This window comes from Harpegnathos saltator, unplaced genomic scaffold (genome assembly GCF_003227715.2).
Source record: "Harpegnathos saltator strain DR-91 unplaced genomic scaffold, Hsal_v8.6 scaffold51, whole genome shotgun sequence".
Lineage (NCBI taxonomy): Eukaryota > Metazoa > Arthropoda > Insecta > Hymenoptera > Formicidae > Harpegnathos > Harpegnathos saltator.
In genome coordinates this window covers 2,340,775-2,358,877 of record NW_020230327.1, presented here as the reverse complement: position 1 = coordinate 2,358,877, position 18,103 = coordinate 2,340,775, and the positions used below count along the sequence as shown (strand labels likewise).

The window sequence follows — 18,103 nt, the reverse complement described above, 5'->3', positions numbered from 1 at the left end:
AACTTTGTGCCATCGTTGATGCAACGAACATTACGTTACTTGGTTAGGTTATTCCCGATAATCTGTCTTATTTGATTGTGACAATTGTTCAACAATATTTTATTGCGACGAACACAAGAGACAGACTTTTGACACTCTCGACAAAAATACGCGTGCAAAATCGTTTCTGGATAGTCAAAATTATTAAAAAGACAGAGCAACTTACCGAATCCGTACTACGCGCCCAGGATGCTTTCTTCGTAAAGGCTCGTCTACATTAGCTGTAAGAGTAAGGCTATAAGGTTGCAAGGCACGAAATGAAATATTTTCATTCGCTGACAGCATACGTTACAGCCTTACAGCCTTACTCTTACAGCTATTGTAGACGAGCCTTTAAAGACCGAACATCGCAACAATTGAAATCTCGAAGTATCTCGATACGCACGAATGTGCGATACTTCTCTCGAAATCCTCGATTGGCCTATTATACAAGATATTAATCTTCAAAAACTGTTTTGATATTTTGACTTCAATAACGATTTTGTTTTAATAAACGTGCAAAACATTTATTCAATACTATTCGCGGAAATAATTCATGTGCAAAAATCATTTTCGAAAAGTTAAAATCGCGGGAAATACAGACTAGGGAATTTTTGCAATACTGTCAATCAGATACGGGCTGCGTTCCGATATTCACTGTCAGCACTAAAAATCTATAGTATACGTGATGCAAACTATGTATTTTCAGTACTGGCAGTGAATATCGGAACGCAGCCACGGTAAACGTAAATCGTGAATACTATTGGTCGCGAATATTGCGTTATTTCTGAGCGAGTAACGTTCACGATTTACGTTTACCGTACCTGAGAGACGGTATTGCAAAAATTCCCTAATAACTTTTCCATGTTGTCCATATTACACGTTATTCATTTATTAACAAAAATTGTCTATGACGCATATTCAATAAATACATATTACTCATTATTGTAATCCTATTGAATATTCTATTATTGGTGCTACAATTTAAAAATATCTGTGATCATTTTCACTTTCTCTCTAAAACTCATCTCTAATACCTTGCTTATCATCTGCCGAAAGTACAGAGTATTTGCAAATATGGCGTTGCTTTATACGAGGTACATTATAAAATGTGATCCTTACTATGAGTTTACTTATTATTTAGATGGAAAAATAAAGATATTTTTGTATTTTTTAGGTTTCTTTGCCGACGCAATGTTGATTTTCGACTTTTTCGAGGCCTATATACATCTAGGTAAAATATTATATAATATAACCTCAACTTTATGTAATTGTCAAATTAAAAGAATGTTTTTGTAATTTATTAATTATTGTGTATTATATCAAACATGTTTTCTTAAATATAATGATAATTAATGCAAAAGGAACATGAAAATTCTCAAGCTATGTACACTAACTGTACCGCTATTTATATAGAAACTTTTATATTTAAGAATATATTCAGTCATATATATATATATATATATATATATATATATAACTAAAAATGTGACAGAAAGTTGCTTTTTTCTGCTTTTTTAGCACAAAAATGACAAATCTTTCACGCGTAGTCTGTGAAACCCATGATGAGAGAAATATGCGTTTGAAAAGACCAATGTCACCACATCTGACAATCTATGAATTCCCATTGCCAGCAATGCTCTCAATAACACATCGAACTACTGGCATAATATTATCTTCTTATGCAATGTTCCTTGGTTTAGGTAAAATACATGATACTATTCAATATTTATCAAATAAATTAGATAATAGGTTGACCATTGCATTTAAAAATATACTTAGTAATATTTTTTTGGTTAAAATAATATATGTAATATAAATGTGCGATAAAATAGAATATTTCAATAACTATGTTATCCTATTTCAGGTACACTGTGTATACCAGGTGGTATTCCCTGTGCTATAGAAATATTGAACGATTTATATATACCCTCACTCATATTGTTCGTTGGCAAGACATTGTTAGCTCTGCCTATTACCTTTCATATATTAAATGGAATACGTCATTTGGTATGTGTGAATTTTATATTATTGTAATAAACATAAGTAGAAATAATTACAACAAAAAATATAAATAATTTGTCATAATTTATCAACGTAAAAGAAAACTTTTTTATAACTTTATCTTTTAAATTCTGTGTGCCAATTGTATGTCATATATATTTTTTTGAATTTACAGGCTTGGGATTTAGGGATGTTTCTTAAAATCAAAGAAGTATATAGCACTGGATATGTAGTATCTGCATTAGCAGCCATCTCTGCACTTGTACTTGCAGCAATGTAAAAGTTATTCTCATGAACCAGAAAATTTTTTTTTAAATTAGTTGTATTAGCAGATTGCTCCAAACTTGTATTATTAATACTACTTTAACTATTGTGGATAAAATAATTTAATAAAACTTGTATGTATTCAATGCATAAATTTAATTTCTTTATTAATAATCCATTTCAATTTAAAACTGAATGAATATTACAGTTTAGACTTGATTATATTTATAAATAAGATATTTTATAGTTTTAACATAAAATAAAGATGTTTTCATACCAGCTATACAGAAGGGAAAATTTGATATTTAAACATTATTATAGAAATTAGAAATTAATATTAGAATTATTTGTACTTAAAATATAAGAATTGTATATTATTAAACACTTTTCTATGGTCTTTATAATATTCCAACATTTCAAAATAGATATTGAAAAAATTTACTGTATTCTATAATACTATATCGTTATATAGTATAACTATTACATAAAAAGTACAAATATAAAAAGTTACAAACTTTACATAAAACCTTCTAGGGATGAGTCGATATACTTTTTATAAATCGCCATAAATCGTGCAGCAAAAGCTTCTAAATGGAAGATGGGTTTTGAACCACGTATCATTCTATGTTGGTATTCTGATGCAATATCAATAATTTCTCTTTTCAACTGATCATCGCATTTCTTTACACATTCTTGTAACAGTCCTCTGAATATTAGATCGCACGGTATAGCACGTGTTAATAAATCATAAAATCTATTACGAATTTCCAGAAGTACTTTGGGAGATTGTTCAGATATCATCTTAGTAGCTGTATTTCGTATATATACTTGCCAATCTGGCTCTGTTATCTTTTGATTAGTGGTGAATGGATACCTAAAAACAAAATACTTTGAAAAACCATAAAGAAGAATAATGAAGATGTAACAAATTCATTATCTTTAATCTATTTTTTCATAAATATGCATTTATCATTACTTACTGCTCAACTTTGGAAGCTTCAAGCATTAATATTGCTCGTCTGAGATTTCTATCGCTAGCCTCGATTATCCGATTAGCCAATTCGTCAGGCAAGCTAAGTCCCTCACGTCTACAAATGGAATGTAAGATATTTTTTATTTCGGAAGCTGTTGGTGCGGGTACTCGAATTCGTACACATCGCGATCGAATCGCAGGTAGAACTCGTGATGTTGAGTTAGCACAAAGAATCAATCTACATGTACTAATGTATTTTTCCATTGTTCTACGAAGTGCGTGCTGCGCATCCCTAGTAAGTTGATCCACATTTGACAGCAATACCACTATTTACATAAATCAACAATATTATTTATAATTACTAATTTGCAATATTTTATTCCAGAAATATAATTTTAAAAAATTTCAAAGAAACAATTTTAATCCTTAGCTAATTTTTTATCAGTTATTTTTTAGATGTTAAGATAAAAACATATATATGAGTCTTTTTTATACCTTTAAATTCTGTTTGACCTATATCTATATGATGTGTTTGTGCGGTTGCTTTTATTAACTCCATAACAACAATTCTGTCATGTATTCCTGCATCACTGGGATTTACTTCAATATGGTAATTACTGCTTATTGTTAATATCTCTAACTTTTTTTTAGAAGCTGTCTAAAAATATACGTTATATATAATATCAACGAATTATTCATTTATATTTTATACACAATAGTGTACATTTACAACTATCAATAAAAAAGTCTTTAGATTTTAAATTAGTAATATTTTGTAAAATAAAACTAAGACATATCAAACCTCAAACTGCATGTTTTCTGTTTTTAATCTCTCAGCTGCATTTCCATAAAGTTCTTTTAAAATACATAATATACGAGTTTTCTTTCCTGCACCTGGTGGTCCATGCACTAATAAATGCGGAAAGTCTCGCTTTTGAACCTATATTTTAAATAAAAATAATAATGAAATGTTATGATTATTTCAATTAATTTTAAAATATAATATTGTGATTTTATAAAAGCTTATAAAGCCGGTTAACCTTATTTATGAAATAGTACTTTAGTATATTTTATAATTACCATATTTTTCAAGTCCTCCGCTTGTTCGAGATGATAATCTAATTTAGCAAGTGTCGTAGGACGATACTTATCAACCCACAAACTCATTTTGATATCCAAGAATATTCACAAATGACGTTTTTAGTGAAACTGTACTGTGCTCGAAAGCGATAATATACTCTTCAATCGTCATCTACTTCAAAAATATTTCGTCTATATGCAAAATCATAATAAAAACAGCATTCAACATAAATTGATGTTGATTAATATACAATTTATTCAAATATAACGCACAAGAAAATTGTGAATTGCTTTATATATTGGCTTCATCACCATATTCTAAAGTACGACCTAACCAAAAAGCTTCAAATAGCGCGGGAACGAATACCGGTCTTTTGTAACACTTTATTATTTCTTCCCCGCATACTTTTAAACTTGCATATATATATATATATATTTCAAATATAAAATATATAAATAAAATGAAAATTATAATGAGGCATAACATGAAATGTAATGAAATAAAAAATTAGGTATATGAAAATTATAATAAAACATAAAAGTATACTATGTGATAAACATTTATTTTACCTAAACAAATAGTTAAGAATAAATCTAAAACATGTTGATATTTGCTGGGACAATATTGCTAAGGAATGTGTATAAATTGTACAGATATCATGTAAAATACTCTTTTATACATTCTTAAATTAAAGATAAGTCAAATTAACAATTTTCGTATAATTATACTATTTATGTCTTGTTTTATTAAAATATCTGATTAAAATATCAAGTATCTTTATTATATGTGTATGTGGAATTTATATGTAAAAAATTATATGTATATTTGCAATATATATGAAATATAATAAAAATATCATACAACGATTCTATTATTAAACATAGATCAACATATCATTACTAACATCTATATTAATATTTGTAATTAAAATCTAACTTAAGTACATTATAAGTAAATATTAAATCTATTATGGCAAGATATCTCTTGAGTCTTGATATTATAGCTAATATAAAAATAGCTATTGACAATACTAGTAAATGCAATTTTGATATTTTAATCTTGGTTTTCAAGATCAATTTTTAAAACTAAACTAAAATTAGCGCCTAAATATCTAACATACTAGCTTGAACATGGAAAGATAATATTATTTGTTATCAAATGCATGTAATATTTAAATTTAAAATAACTTTTTTTAATAAATTAGCATGCAATTGAATATATATATATACATACATACATATATATGTATATAATTCCTTATATAATATATTAAATATTAAATATAATTTCTAAAAACATAATTTTGTTGTATATGTATAACAATTTTCTCTATATCGCAAAAACCTCAAATATCATAACAATTTATAAGTTTGATATATATAACAATTTATAGTTCTGATTATAAATATCTTAATCAAATATGTTGTAACTAAAAATGGGGCCATACATTATAATATTAAGTTAAAAATCTTGTCAATATGATATGTATAATAATAATACCAATTAATTTTGTTGCAGTAAAGATGTAAAAACACATGAAAAAATCGATCGGTTTAAGTACTATAAAATTATATAAACATAAAAATGCTTCTATATATTATATATGTGTACGATTTTTTGATATATATATTTCTTACTTAAGGGAGCATTGTGGCAGATATATTGTGTTTTCTCCAGTTTATACCCACACACCATGTGGATTTTTACTTGTGGGTACTGCAGTTTCCAATTGTCTTGGTGATCCTATCATCTTACGGGTACTTCCAGGTTTATGGGCTCCTATCAATTAAACAATTATTAACTTATTAGATAATTATATATATAAACTTCATAACTTGTGAAATATGTATAAAGATAAATGCCTTCTAATAAAGATTTGACTTGCTCATCTGAACATGCAATGGCCAAACTTTGCAGATTTGCCTCCTTCATGTCAGCTACCAATCTTTCAACTTGTAATTTCTTCTCAACAATAGCTGATTCTAAATTAACCACCTCTAATTTTAGAGATTCCGCACACTGTGAAGCTAACTCGGTTGCACGTTTAGCCTGTTCTACCTCGTTTTGCAAGTGCTCCACTTCACTAATTATTTTTCGCTCTATAATTTGTCGTTCATCCGTTTCACGACTTATATTATGTTGCTCCATTGCAAGTTCTTCCATAACTAATCTGTAATTATAGTTATTATTATGTATTTTTTTATAATTTACTTGTTATATTGTTTTTCATAACCTATATCTAGATATAAATCTTGTATCACAATATTATTTCTGAAATTGTATACTTAGAATCCATTGTGATGATCTAGCTTTACCTGATCTTATTTTTACATTGAAGCAATTCTGTCTCACAATTGGCCAATTTTGATCTGAGCAATGTTATTTCCGACTTCAGTGTTTTTTCTTGTTGTCTAACTATTTCACTCTCTTCTTCTACATGAGCTAATTCTTTAAGCTAATTGTAAGAAAATATTAAAATAAATATTATATATAATAATTAAAAACATATAGATAAACAAATACTGTACCTGCTCTTCAATAATACGACCATTGGACTCAATACGACTGACTTCCTGGGAAATAAAATCCATTTGATGTATCTGTTCCCTATTCTTTGATTCCCAATATGATATTTCTGCATCAAACTAATAAAAATAAACATATAAATATGATAAAATTTGACTGTTATATAATTCATAATTCCAATATATATCTTACTTTTGAAATATCAGCTTGCTGAGCACTAATAGTGTCCCGTTGTTTATTGACTAGTTTTATAAGTTCAACATACCGTTGAGTATAAGCAACAGTTGCCATATTTTGTGCTGTGGCAGGCAGTGGATTGACAGATTGTGTAGGTACTTTAGTTTCTTGGAATTCCTGTAAAAGATATATTACAATATATATGTTACAATTCTGCATGAATTGTGTGATGAAACGTAATAATAAACATATTAATAGCAACTAGAAACCTGAATGAGGTTCCTTTTTAATTTTATGGAATTACTAGAAGATGCCTGATCATCTTTATGAATATGAGAATTTCCGCTATTGATACTAGGCACAAATTGTGATCTTCCAGGGCTATTTAAATTGGGTGGCGGTGGATCTCGATAAGGTGGCAAAGTTCGCAATGGTGGTGAAGCAGGGCCTGGAGGCTCTCTGTAAGGTGGAACCTCACGTACCTTTTTCTGTGACAAATGTGTGACAACTGAAGAAAAAGTAAAATAATTAATTAAAAACAATAAGAAATATGTTAGCATATTTAACCCTTTAACTGCTACGGTCGAGATAACTCGAGTGTGGAAAAAAATGGCAGCCTTGCTACGATTTTAAAATAACTCAAACTCAACTCAGCAAAGAGGGTCATACTGGTCATTTAATATCTCGGCAGTTAAAGAGTTAAATACCATTGAAATTTTTATTTCAAAAAAATTTCAATAAAAAAGATAACTGACTTTCATTAGCTCCTCGTGTAGGTGATTGAGCAGGTTTTTGTATATTTTTCCGTATATTTAAGTCCTTACTTTTTAAATGTAGTGTGGGTTGTACAACAGCCACATTTTCCATTTGAATCTAAAATAATACTTATATTTACCCAAAGTAGAGAGAGAGAGAGAGAGAGACAGAGAGAGACAGAGAGAGACAGAGAGAGAGAGAGACAGAGAGAGAGAGAGACAGAGAGAGAGAGACAGAGAGAGAGAGACAGAGAGAGAGAGACAGAGAGAGAGAGACAGAGAGAGAGAGAGACAGAGGGAGAGAGAGAGAGGGAGAGAGAGAGAGAGAGAGAGAGAGAGGGAGAGGGAGAGGGAGAGAGAGAGAGAGAGAGAGAGAGAGAGAGAGAGAGAGAGAGAGAGAGAGAGAGAGAGAGAGAGAGAGAGAGAGAGAGAGAGAGAGAGAGAGAGAGAGAGAGAGAGAGAGAGAGAGAGAGAGACAGAGAGAGAGAGAGAGAGACAGAGAGAGAGAGAGAGACAGAGACAGAGAGAGAGAGAGAGACAGAGACAGAGACAGAGACAGAGACAGAGACAGAGACAGAGACAGAGACAGAGAGAGAGAGAGACAGAGAGAGAGAGAGACAGAGAGAGAGAGAGACAGAGAGAGAGAGAGAGAGAGACAGAGACAGAGACAGAGAGAGAGAGAGAGAGAGAGAGAGAGAGAGAGAGAGAGAGAGAGAGAGAGAGAGAGGACAGAAATAGTATTTATCAACACTAAAAATTTACCTCGCTATTGCCTTCTGTGATAGCTCCATGGAATCCACTAAATGTGAGTGATTTCCTAGTATCTCTATTTCTTTCCAATCCTCCTTGCGTATCATCAAAATCTGAACTTTGTGAGATCGGCATATTTTTGGTATCATTTTGAATACCAGTAGAACTTGTTCCATGTTCAGACAATGACACTGGTAGTCCATTAGCACGTGGTACATATGTTAAACGAGATGGTAAAGCATTTGATTTATTTTCTGATTTTCTCAGAATTAATTGTACTTCAGAGGAATATTCACCCCATTTCATCAAAATCTAAACAATATGTTATCAATTATATAAAACTATATGTTCAATTAATAATATAAAACAGTTTCATGACATATATATAAGATATATCTGACCTTAAGAGGCTTTTCATAAGGAGCTAACAAACGTTCATTTGTTCTCCAACGTTCCACCAAAATAAATCTACCTGTTTGGGCTGTAGCATTAGCAATTGCTAACACTACATCCTACAATAAAACATTCATCATACCAATAACTTTTGGAAGTAAATCTGAGTGGTTTCAGGAAATAGGATAAAGTAATTGCATGCAATAAGGATATATTATTTATAAAGTTCATATGACAATATTTAGATATATTTTGAATAATGAAATATATATCAAGCACTAGAAGTTAGAATGAAATAAGCTAATAATTTATATTTTTCTTTAAATACATGGTATTTAATGGCATGTATCACAAATTACATATTTTATTTGCTATTGTGCATTACACAAACCGATATGAACAAATAATAACACAATAGCATTACATAAGTTGGTATAAACAAATAACACATAATATTATCTTGATTAATAAATATATACCTGACAAGTAGAATCTTCTCTAACGCCGCATACGATACGTTGTATTCCTTCTACCCACACTTTTAACTCCATTACGTTACAAAATTTCGAGCTTAATTCTTTGTATCGTAAAGTCAGCTTTTATTGAAAGCCATGGTCTGTCGTTTATCTCTATATGATGCTATTGAAATCTTTGTACATATAATCTAATAAAATAAAGTATTGCACGATGCTTGTATTACTTGTCATATATCCAATTGCATTCAGTTGCCACTACAAAAGCTACCGCAGCAATAAACTTAATATTTGTTCTTCACTAACAGGTTTAAATTACTCTCTCTTTTTGAGGGGATATCGGAGCGGCTGGCGAACTCCGACGAATCTGCGCTACCACTTAGAAGAAACCAAAAAATGTCGATAAAGCAATGCTATAATAGCATGTCGGTAAAAATTAAATCGACATTACCGATGATATAGGCTGAGTCCCGAAATGCTTTGATAGTACCATCAGAGAGAAGAAGGAGAGGTGTCATGGGCATAGACATAGGAATATAGGGACAGAGCATAGAGTTGCGGGGTGATAACCATTGCGGGACGGTGCGACGAGGTAAACTGTGCCTAAATCTAATTGGTGGTTATGACGTGTATAAGTATTTGATACATACATAGATGTGTATGAAGTTGTGTGTGTATGGTTTCTTACTGCTCACGCTTACAACCTTAGGCCTGATCTATAATACGTGTCGTACGTTGTAAGCCGTAAGAATTGGCGAATCATATGGTCTGTTCTTTTCAGCTGCACTGCGGAACTAGTGCAATAAGTTAGAATGAGACAACTATATTTTTTCTCACTTTAACTTATTGCACCAGTTCAGTAGTGCAGCTGAAAAGAACAGACCAATAGTCGATTATTACAAAAATAATCGGCTATAATTGGTCAGTTCTTACGGCTTACAGCTTACAACACCTATTGTAGACCAGGCCTTATTCTTGCAGCCATTGTAGATGGTCCTTTACAGCCTAAAGGCTCGTCTACATTAGCTGTAAGAGTAAGGCTGTAAGGTTGCAAGACACGAAATGAAATATTTTCATTCGCTGACAGCTTACGTTGCAGCCTTACAGCCTTACTCTTACAGCTATTGTAGACGAGCCTTTACTCTTACAGCTATTGTAGACGAGCCTTAAGGCACAGCCTAAAGCTAAAGCTAAGACTCCATGCATGCGGTGAGCTCCGGCAAACGGCTGCGGTGACCAATCAGGAGACAGACGCATGCCGGAGCTTGCCGCAACCGGACTTGCGCCTCCCTCCTGATTGGTCACCGCAACCGTTTGCCGCAGCTCACCGCATGCATGGAGTCTTAGCTTTAATGCTCGTCTACAATAGCTACAATCGTCGCCCCCCGCATTTCAGCACAACTCCCCTCGCCTATCTTAAGGGCTTATGCTCTGTCTCTATATTCCTATATCTATGGACATGGGCTGCTTCAGAGAGAAACTGAAAGCGGCCACCGGGCCGATTACGCTGGGATGCTTTTTCGGCTAAATTCTGTTGCGCCTTCTGAGAAAATGTGTATACACTACATCCGTCCTGACGGTAACGACAAAGCGTGCACAGTTCTTGCTCACTCTACTTCTCTTTACAAGAGATAGTGAGTTAGACAAGTACAGACGATCAATCGCTTTCCGTTTTTGTCGCACCAATGAGCGTGTGCGCGGCGCGGAGGAAGCACGAGGCGATTCAGCGGCAGATCTTATCGCTAAACTAAATCTCTCGCATCTTGCCCCTTCGCCTTCTCATTTTTCACGCAACGCACTGCTTGCAATTCGGGAAGAAATATTTCGAGACCGCGCAGAAAACTTCTAGTAATAACACAAAATGACGCTAATAGAGGTGGTCATTTTTATAATTTTTATATTTAATTTTTTAACTTTTTATTCAATTTTTTTATTTTTTTCCGAAATCAATGTGAAAATGAAGTCACCTATTATAAGTTAATAATTATTTGTGATAATTATTTGTGATAAGACGTTAATCTATATTTGGAATAAGGATGATCCCAGCAAATCACATCAAGTTGTGATCGTACGTTTTGAAGTTAGAAGTCACGAAAATTTGAAAAGTGACAGGCCCAGAAATTACGAGTCATCAAATATTAATTAACGAAATATGAGTAATAAGGTTTTAATCTAGATAAGGTGTTAATTAACGCGACGAGACTCCGATTATAAATATCCCGCGAGTCGACGCAATATCTGATCTTTTAAAAAAAGCATCAAAGAAAATCACATTGATGTTGTCATGGGTGAAATCTCATCCTGGTATATATTTTTTTATTTTCGAAATAAAAAAAGCCAAACGAATGCAATTAAATGTTATTTATCATCATTGAATATTAGATGAAAAGTAGAAGAGTTATTGTCCGCAGCGGATAATCTAACATTTAATAAGAACGAGACAAAATTCGTATGGAATGAAATTCCACTCTTTAATGCTACTATGACTTTTAATTATTCTCCGAAAACAATGTCACACAACTTTGACACTCTGTACAATTAGTTGCTAACACATTTTCTAATCGTACACATTCCTCTTTAATTAACATAAAGCTAACAAATATCCGATGCTTCGACAGAATAATTTTCTTTATTTTCAGTAATCAATAGATAGTAAATCAATGTATATAAAATAAATTTAAAAAAAAATAAAATACATAAAATGAATTTGTAAATTTATAAATGCATATAATATATAATTCTTTCAATAAAAAATAAAATATATAAAATAAATTATAAATTTATAAATTCATATGATATATAAATATAATTATTTCAATAAAAAATAAAATATATGCCATACGTTAGCTTTCTGTTATGTATACACACAAGACGATCGGCTCCTGCTCGCTCCTGTCACTATGAGACAGCAAGGGAATAGGATTAGGAGCAGCCATGAAATATAATAGTTGTAGATGGAAGTGTGTACTGCTCTCTCCAGATCCAGATCTCACTCGCTCCACTCTCGTTATCGTAAGCACCTTATGTGTGCGTGCGTGGTGGAGAAAATTAGTAAAGTGGTCTGTTCTTTTTAGCTGCACTACTGAACTGGTACAATAAGTTAAAGTGAAAAAAAATATAGTTGTCTCATTCTAACTTATTGCACTAGTTCCGCAGTGCAGCTAAAAAGAACAGACCAAAGAATCGTGGACACTGGTGTCGTTAGTATATGTACACGGTTGTACAGAGAGCGCTTCGCACTTGGCTCGGCTAAAAGCGGCCCATGATACCTCTCCGTCTTCTCTCTGGTGGTACAAACAATGTCGTGCTTTTTCGAATGTCTTCTATATACCAGTGTTAATTTATAAAGAATATGCAAATTGTACTTAATAAAGAACAAGTTATATTTTAATATTGATATCAAAATGGATAAATCTACTATAGAAACTTTCCTGAAATTAAAATCATGTTGTAATAATTTGATGGAAAATCCAAAGAAAGACAATGTATATAAATTTATGGAAATAATAAGTAATAACTCCAACGTAGCCGTGCAACACCTGTCGGATTATTGTTTATGTTCTACTATCATCTCTTTACAGATCAAGGACTTAAGGTAATTTTAAAACATTCTGTTTGTATATGATGAATTAGGTTATGTAATATATGTACATATATATATATCAACATTGATTACTACATTGATCAACTAATTGTTCAATTTTTGTATGTCTTATCGATATTAATTGATCACACAAAAATTTTAAATCAAAAGAAAGATAGAAAAAAAAAGGTTGAAGAATTTGAAATTGATGTATATGTATATATATACACATATATATCATATTTTATATATGTATACTTCATTTTTTAGTTTTTTTAGTGTCCATTTATTAATATCTAATTTGTTAGATGTAATTAGTTATGTATTGATTACAGTACTTATAATGTTTGCTAGTGATTACTATTGAATACATTAATATTTATTTGTGATATGATATATTTATTGTGATGATTTTTATATATTTTTTGTCATATTTTATACAGCAAAGATAAAAAAGAAGAATTGCTAAGAATTCTGAGACTTATATTACAAAGACACAAAATTAAAAATTTAGAGAATTTTAATTATATTTACACAACTGTCCTGATTCAAATTTATGATAAAAGTCAAACAAACAAAGGTATGTAGGTAATATTATAGAATATCTTATATATAATTTCATTATTTATTTGTATTTTATAGTAATAACATTTCATGAAGAACTAAAGGAATTAGTAGCTTTATGTATCAAAGACATTATCTGTCAAAGTTTTATTGAAGTCATAGAGTTGCTTTATGATAAGAAAAATAGAGCAACTATTGGTCAAGGAATATTATTATGTTTAACAATTGCAAAAACTGAAAAATCATCTGTTGTAAGGTAAATGTTTAAAAAAATTATGAAAAATGATATACATATATTAATTTATAATATTTTTATATTATATATAAACATATATATATATATATTTCTGCTAATTTCAACTAACTGTTGCTAGACTAGCAGCAATAGATGCAATAATGACTTTATGTTATATACATGATGAAATAGATAGATCAGATATTGTTCTGCAAGAGCAAATAGCTGATACTATTGTGATATTTCTACCTGGTATTATTGGCGGATTGCAAGAGATAATAATAGAAGGAGAAATTCAGAATCATAAAGTTACAGTGGTAACATATATATTTCTTATATACACTGACAATTGCATTTAATATATTTTGACAGAAAACAAATTAATTGAAAGAGATAGATTTAATTTATTATATTAAATTAATATTTTAGATGGCAATTCGAGCATGGGGGAGAATTATATCTCTTATAATGCACGATAAAGAAGAGATTATATTATCTGTAGAAGAACTCATGAAAACAAATAATAATTACAATACTTACTTGTTGGGTACTTCATCACATGTTAGAATATTTGATGAAAATCTAAAACAAGATACAAGAAACCAAAATTGGTTTGAAACTGCAGCTATTAAACTTGGTAGTAGTATACAGCTCTTGGAAAAAGTTAGAAGTCATTCTCATTACAAAATCAGATTAGAGTTGGTTGAAAGTATTAGTCTTATATTTAAAAACTGTTTCAGGTAATGTATTTTTCTCTTATATATTTCTTTATATTTTGTTGTGACATATATGTTGTAACATAAATATAAATGAAAAAATTTTTTTATGCAGAAATATGAAATCAAATATTATGGCATTAATAGATCATTTGATTTCTTTATCTGAAGATGAACATATAGATGTTAGTACAAAAGCAAACGATACATTGAATACTATAAAAAATGAAAACTTTATGAAGAATCATAATGTGAGATTAATAAATTTATTGGAAGAAAAATTTTACAGTTTGCTTACAAGATTGCCTACAATTGTTAGATGGTCAAGTAAGATCCTCTTCTTGTTTATCATTAAAATATAGGGATTAAAATATACTATATATTTATATTTTACTCTCATATTTTTCAGGTGATGATGAACAATTAGCATCTTTGAATCAATTTGCTGGTTATTTAAAACTACTTGGAGAGCAAAATTTGCCACATGTATTGAGCTCTCAAGCTCATATAAGAAAATTACTTTTAGCTCTCGTATATATTATGGAAATAGATTGCAACGCAATATCTGTTTTACAGACAATAAATGTAAAAGATTTAGATGACCCTGCATATTTTTATGGATCGGATTCATGGAAACAATTTAAGTTTATTAAAAATAACTCATGTAAAGAAAAAGTTGTTGATATATGCAAGCTACTTGGACAGTTTGGAGATTTTAATGTATTAGCTGATGCTATACTCGAGTTTATGTCAGATGCACCATCATACAGAAAAGAATTGAGTTTGTTACTTAATTGGATTTTAGGTAATATAGTAACATAAATCTACAAAACTACGTTATGAAAATCAACTTTTAAATACTTTTTACAATTATTTTCAGTTTCTGTCAAAAATTCGTCTGCTTTACATTTATATAAGGAAATTGTAAATTTTTACACGTCAGAGGAGATGTGGTATTTGCCCATAGAAGTAACAGAAGTAACTTCTTTGACACAAGCACAGAGTAACATAGTGCATTGTTGTCTTTTAATGGAAGGACTAGACTGTATAGCAAATAATTTACAACGTGAATATGATACATATCTTTTAAAAACTTTATATTTAATTATGGAAAGAGCAGGTATGTTTTAAGATCTAAAGTTTAAATTTACTTACACAATCTCTCTGTTTACCAAGAGAAATTATTTTTTTAGGTAGTGGAAACAGTTTGATCAGTTATATAGGAATTCGTACTCTTGAAATTATCGCAAAATCGCAACAACATAAGACAATCGGTGACCTATTACGTGCAAACGTAGATTATTTTTCTTTTCACATTATAATAAAATTACGTCAAATGGAACTTGATACTGGAGTACTCGATGTTGTCGAAGTTGTTATGAAATACAGTGATTTAGATTTTTTACCATATCTGCAGGGAATTGTGGAAGATACACTCAGACAATTAAGTAATCCTTTTCAGCAAAAGAATATTTATTGCTTCTTAAGGATATTTTATGCATTTATCGTGTGTATAAAAATGATATTGAAATGCGAAGATGTGAAAGTAACAAAAAAAGACACACAAATTACAAATAACTGTTCTGAGACGATTATTCAGTCTTTGCTCGAATACTACAATGCTAAAAATATTGATAAGAAATTAGAAAACAATATTGAAGAAGAAACAGAATTGGATGCAGATCTATCAAAAATCGATCCATCAAATAAATCAAACGAAGATCATACTGATATCAAAGAAGGTATAAAGTAAATTTACATCCATTTTTATATGTGAATTTTTCTCAAGTACATATTTATTATTTTCTTTTCTCCTGTATGTGTAATATTTTTATAGATAAGCAAGAAGACAAAAAATTGCCCACTCACATAAAGATAATAATAAAGATCATGAAAAGTTGTTTAAACTTTTTACCATTGAATGACGTACAAATATCATTAATGGCGATGCAAACGCTTCAAACTGGTCTAATAATGTTGGTTGAATGGGAAGATGAGCTATTACCTATTGTGCATCAACTGTGGCATCCATTGACTGATAGGTTTAATGATAAAAATGTTATCGTGATCAATCGTGCTTGGCAACTTTTGCATGTACTTGCCAGCATATCCAATGATTTTATCAGAAACAGAACTCTACGGTAAAATATGCATCTTTAGTAGAATAAGATACATATTATATTATAAACAAATAATGACACTGTTATATCGCAATTAATCTTATAGAGACGTACTGCCGTCCGTATCTAAATTTCTGATTGAATCTTCTAAGGAAAGTATTAATAAAAGATCTAAAAATATCTATAAATTTACGCAAACCTACAAATTGCAATACGAGTTATTGTACACATTAGGAGTGGTTACACGACTTTTAGGACTACGTGAACAAGAATTATGGAGAATATTAAGTGATACACAATTTTATCTTAGTGCACGCCAAAACCCTACGTTACAAGTAATGTTGAATGAGTATATGTTATACGCGCATAAATGTACGAATAATTAATATTTAATAATTCTAAAAATTCTCAGGCATCCTGTGTCCAATTATATAAGGAAATTGCTGATTATAATGGAGATATTGTATGGGTGAAATGCCTCAGTATTTGGAATTCAAATGTTGAGAAAATAGTATCGGATGTAACATTTGATATCAAAGATATACTGGTATGTACTATTTTTTATTATTATTATATGATTTGTGCAATTATTACAATCTATAATTTATAGATATGTTTGATGACATGTAAAGTTATTTTATTTTCTAGAATCCAACAAACGTTGCAAAGTCAAACGAATATTATAAAAATATACAAGAAATTATTACTTATATCGAAGAAAAAACATCTAACATTTGTTAAAAAAATATATATATTGGTACCTTTATAGGAGAAGTTATTTTACAAGATTTGTATATAAACGTACAATGACATCATAATAGAAGAAAAATATTGAAAAATATACTTTTCCTTATGTTTCTCAAACAACAATTTAAAGTTAATTATGCATTATTCTTTATTAAATAACTAAAATGGTATAAAATCATATATATGCATATATATTATTGATGATTATTGTATGTGCATGTATATAAAAATTGATGATATAAAATTATATAGAAATATAAAAAAAATTTATTCATTATATGTTTATTTATATACAGGGTGGTTGATTATAAGTTGCCAACCCGAAATGTGAAGGTAGATTGGGTTAAAATAAACATAAAAGTCCTATACCGTTTTGCGAGATTCGCAATAATTATCGAGTTATTAATGACAGAAATCTGAGGAATGGGAGCGCGCCGACATAGATAATTGGAGAAGCGTTGCAGCTGCTTAGGCCGCAGCGCGGCTCAGTTGATCCAGAAACTGTTGCCGGTGCGCGGCGAGGAGAAAGACAATGCGCTGCTATTCGTTGTTTTATCTCGCCGGACCTACGTCTCGCCGCACGCCGCCAATAGTTGCTAGGTCGAGTGGGCCGCGCTGTGGTCTGAGTAGCTGCATCGCTTCTCCAATCATCTATGTCGGCGCGCTCCCATTCCTCAGATTTTTGTCATTAACAACTCGATAATTATTGCGAATCTCGCAAAAC

The 18,103-nt window shown here is 30.6% G+C and overlaps 4 protein-coding genes across 4 annotated transcripts; 2 read left to right on the top strand and 2 right to left on the bottom strand.

Annotated features, from left to right (window-relative positions):
- The first annotated feature begins 909 nt into the window (after window positions 1-909).
- LOC105184891 (succinate dehydrogenase cytochrome b560 subunit, mitochondrial) lies at window positions 910-2,414 on the top strand. The gene is made up of 5 exons (XM_011144002.3): window positions 910-1,115; window positions 1,196-1,252; window positions 1,540-1,721; window positions 1,886-2,028; window positions 2,198-2,414. The coding sequence occupies exons 1-5, from the start codon at window positions 1,096-1,098 to the stop codon at window positions 2,300-2,302; spliced, it is 507 nt and encodes a 168-aa protein (XP_011142304.1). The 5' UTR covers window positions 910-1,095; the 3' UTR covers window positions 2,303-2,414.
- Window positions 2,415-2,677: 263 nt separating this feature from the next.
- Window positions 2,678-4,591, bottom strand: RfC38 (replication factor C subunit RfC38). Its single transcript, XM_011144003.3, has 5 exons — window positions 4,340-4,591; window positions 4,062-4,199; window positions 3,755-3,917; window positions 3,267-3,585; window positions 2,678-3,160 (listed from the first exon to the last, which is right to left on the bottom strand). The coding sequence occupies exons 1-5, from the start codon at window positions 4,424-4,426 to the stop codon at window positions 2,803-2,805; spliced, it is 1,065 nt and encodes a 354-aa protein (XP_011142305.1). The 5' UTR covers window positions 4,427-4,591; the 3' UTR covers window positions 2,678-2,802.
- A 1,175-nt stretch (window positions 4,592-5,766) lies between these two features.
- RASSF8 (ras association domain-containing protein 8) lies at window positions 5,767-9,804 on the bottom strand. Its single transcript, XM_011144004.3, has 10 exons — window positions 9,421-9,804; window positions 8,950-9,060; window positions 8,561-8,860; window positions 7,799-7,916; window positions 7,313-7,551; window positions 7,059-7,220; window positions 6,869-6,985; window positions 6,656-6,795; window positions 6,203-6,510; window positions 5,767-6,119 (listed from the first exon to the last, which is right to left on the bottom strand). Exons 1-10 carry the CDS (start codon window positions 9,490-9,492, stop codon window positions 6,019-6,021), a joined length of 1,668 nt encoding a protein of 555 aa, XP_011142306.1. The 5' UTR covers window positions 9,493-9,804; the 3' UTR covers window positions 5,767-6,018.
- Window positions 9,805-12,620: 2,816 nt separating this feature from the next.
- Tti1 (Telo2 interacting protein 1) lies at window positions 12,621-17,530 on the top strand. Its single transcript, XM_011144005.3, has 13 exons — window positions 12,621-13,009; window positions 13,441-13,577; window positions 13,640-13,817; window positions 13,936-14,113; window positions 14,226-14,536; window positions 14,628-14,839; window positions 14,922-15,317; window positions 15,393-15,632; window positions 15,706-16,254; window positions 16,350-16,653; window positions 16,739-16,967; window positions 17,045-17,179; window positions 17,281-17,530. The coding sequence occupies exons 1-13, from the start codon at window positions 12,819-12,821 to the stop codon at window positions 17,371-17,373; spliced, it is 3,153 nt and encodes a 1,050-aa protein (XP_011142307.1). The 5' UTR covers window positions 12,621-12,818; the 3' UTR covers window positions 17,374-17,530.
- Window positions 17,531-18,103: the final 573 nt, after the last annotated feature.

Excerpts from the sequence above, each read along its gene's own strand:
- LOC105184891 (XM_011144002.3), top strand. The coding sequence starts at position 1,096 with ATGGCGTTGCTTTATACGAG. Across the intron at positions 1,722-1,885 it reads TGCAATGTTCCTTGGTTTAG|GTACACTGTGTATACCAGGT; the intron begins GTAAAATACATG and ends ATCCTATTTCAG. Across the intron at positions 2,029-2,197 it reads TAAATGGAATACGTCATTTG|GCTTGGGATTTAGGGATGTT; the intron begins GTATGTGTGAAT and ends TTGAATTTACAG.
- Tti1 (XM_011144005.3), top strand. The coding sequence starts at position 12,819 with ATGGATAAATCTACTATAGAAACTTTCCTGAAATTAAAATCATGTTGT. Across the intron at positions 16,654-16,738 it reads ATCAGAAACAGAACTCTACG|AGACGTACTGCCGTCCGTAT; the intron begins GTAAAATATGCA and ends TTAATCTTATAG. Across the intron at positions 16,968-17,044 it reads GCCAAAACCCTACGTTACAA|GCATCCTGTGTCCAATTATA; the intron begins GTAATGTTGAAT and ends AAAAATTCTCAG.
- RfC38 (XM_011144003.3), bottom strand. The coding sequence starts at position 4,426 with ATGAGTTTGTGGGTTGATAAGTATCGTCCTACGACACTTGCTAAATTA. Across the intron at positions 3,586-3,754 it reads AGGTCAAACAGAATTTAAAG|TGGTATTGCTGTCAAATGTG; the intron begins GTATAAAAAAGA and ends TTATGTAAATAG. Across the intron at positions 3,161-3,266 it reads GAAGCTTCCAAAGTTGAGCA|GTATCCATTCACCACTAATC; the intron begins GTAAGTAATGAT and ends TTTTGTTTTTAG.
- RASSF8 (XM_011144004.3), bottom strand. The coding sequence starts at position 9,492 with ATGGAGTTAAAAGTGTGGGTAGAAGGAATACAACGTATCGTATGCGGC. Across the intron at positions 7,917-8,560 it reads TCACAGAAGGCAATAGCGAG|ATTCAAATGGAAAATGTGGC; the intron begins GTAAATTTTTAG and ends GTATTATTTTAG. Across the intron at positions 7,221-7,312 it reads TAAAAAGGAACCTCATTCAG|GAATTCCAAGAAACTAAAGT; the intron begins GTTTCTAGTTGC and ends TATCTTTTACAG.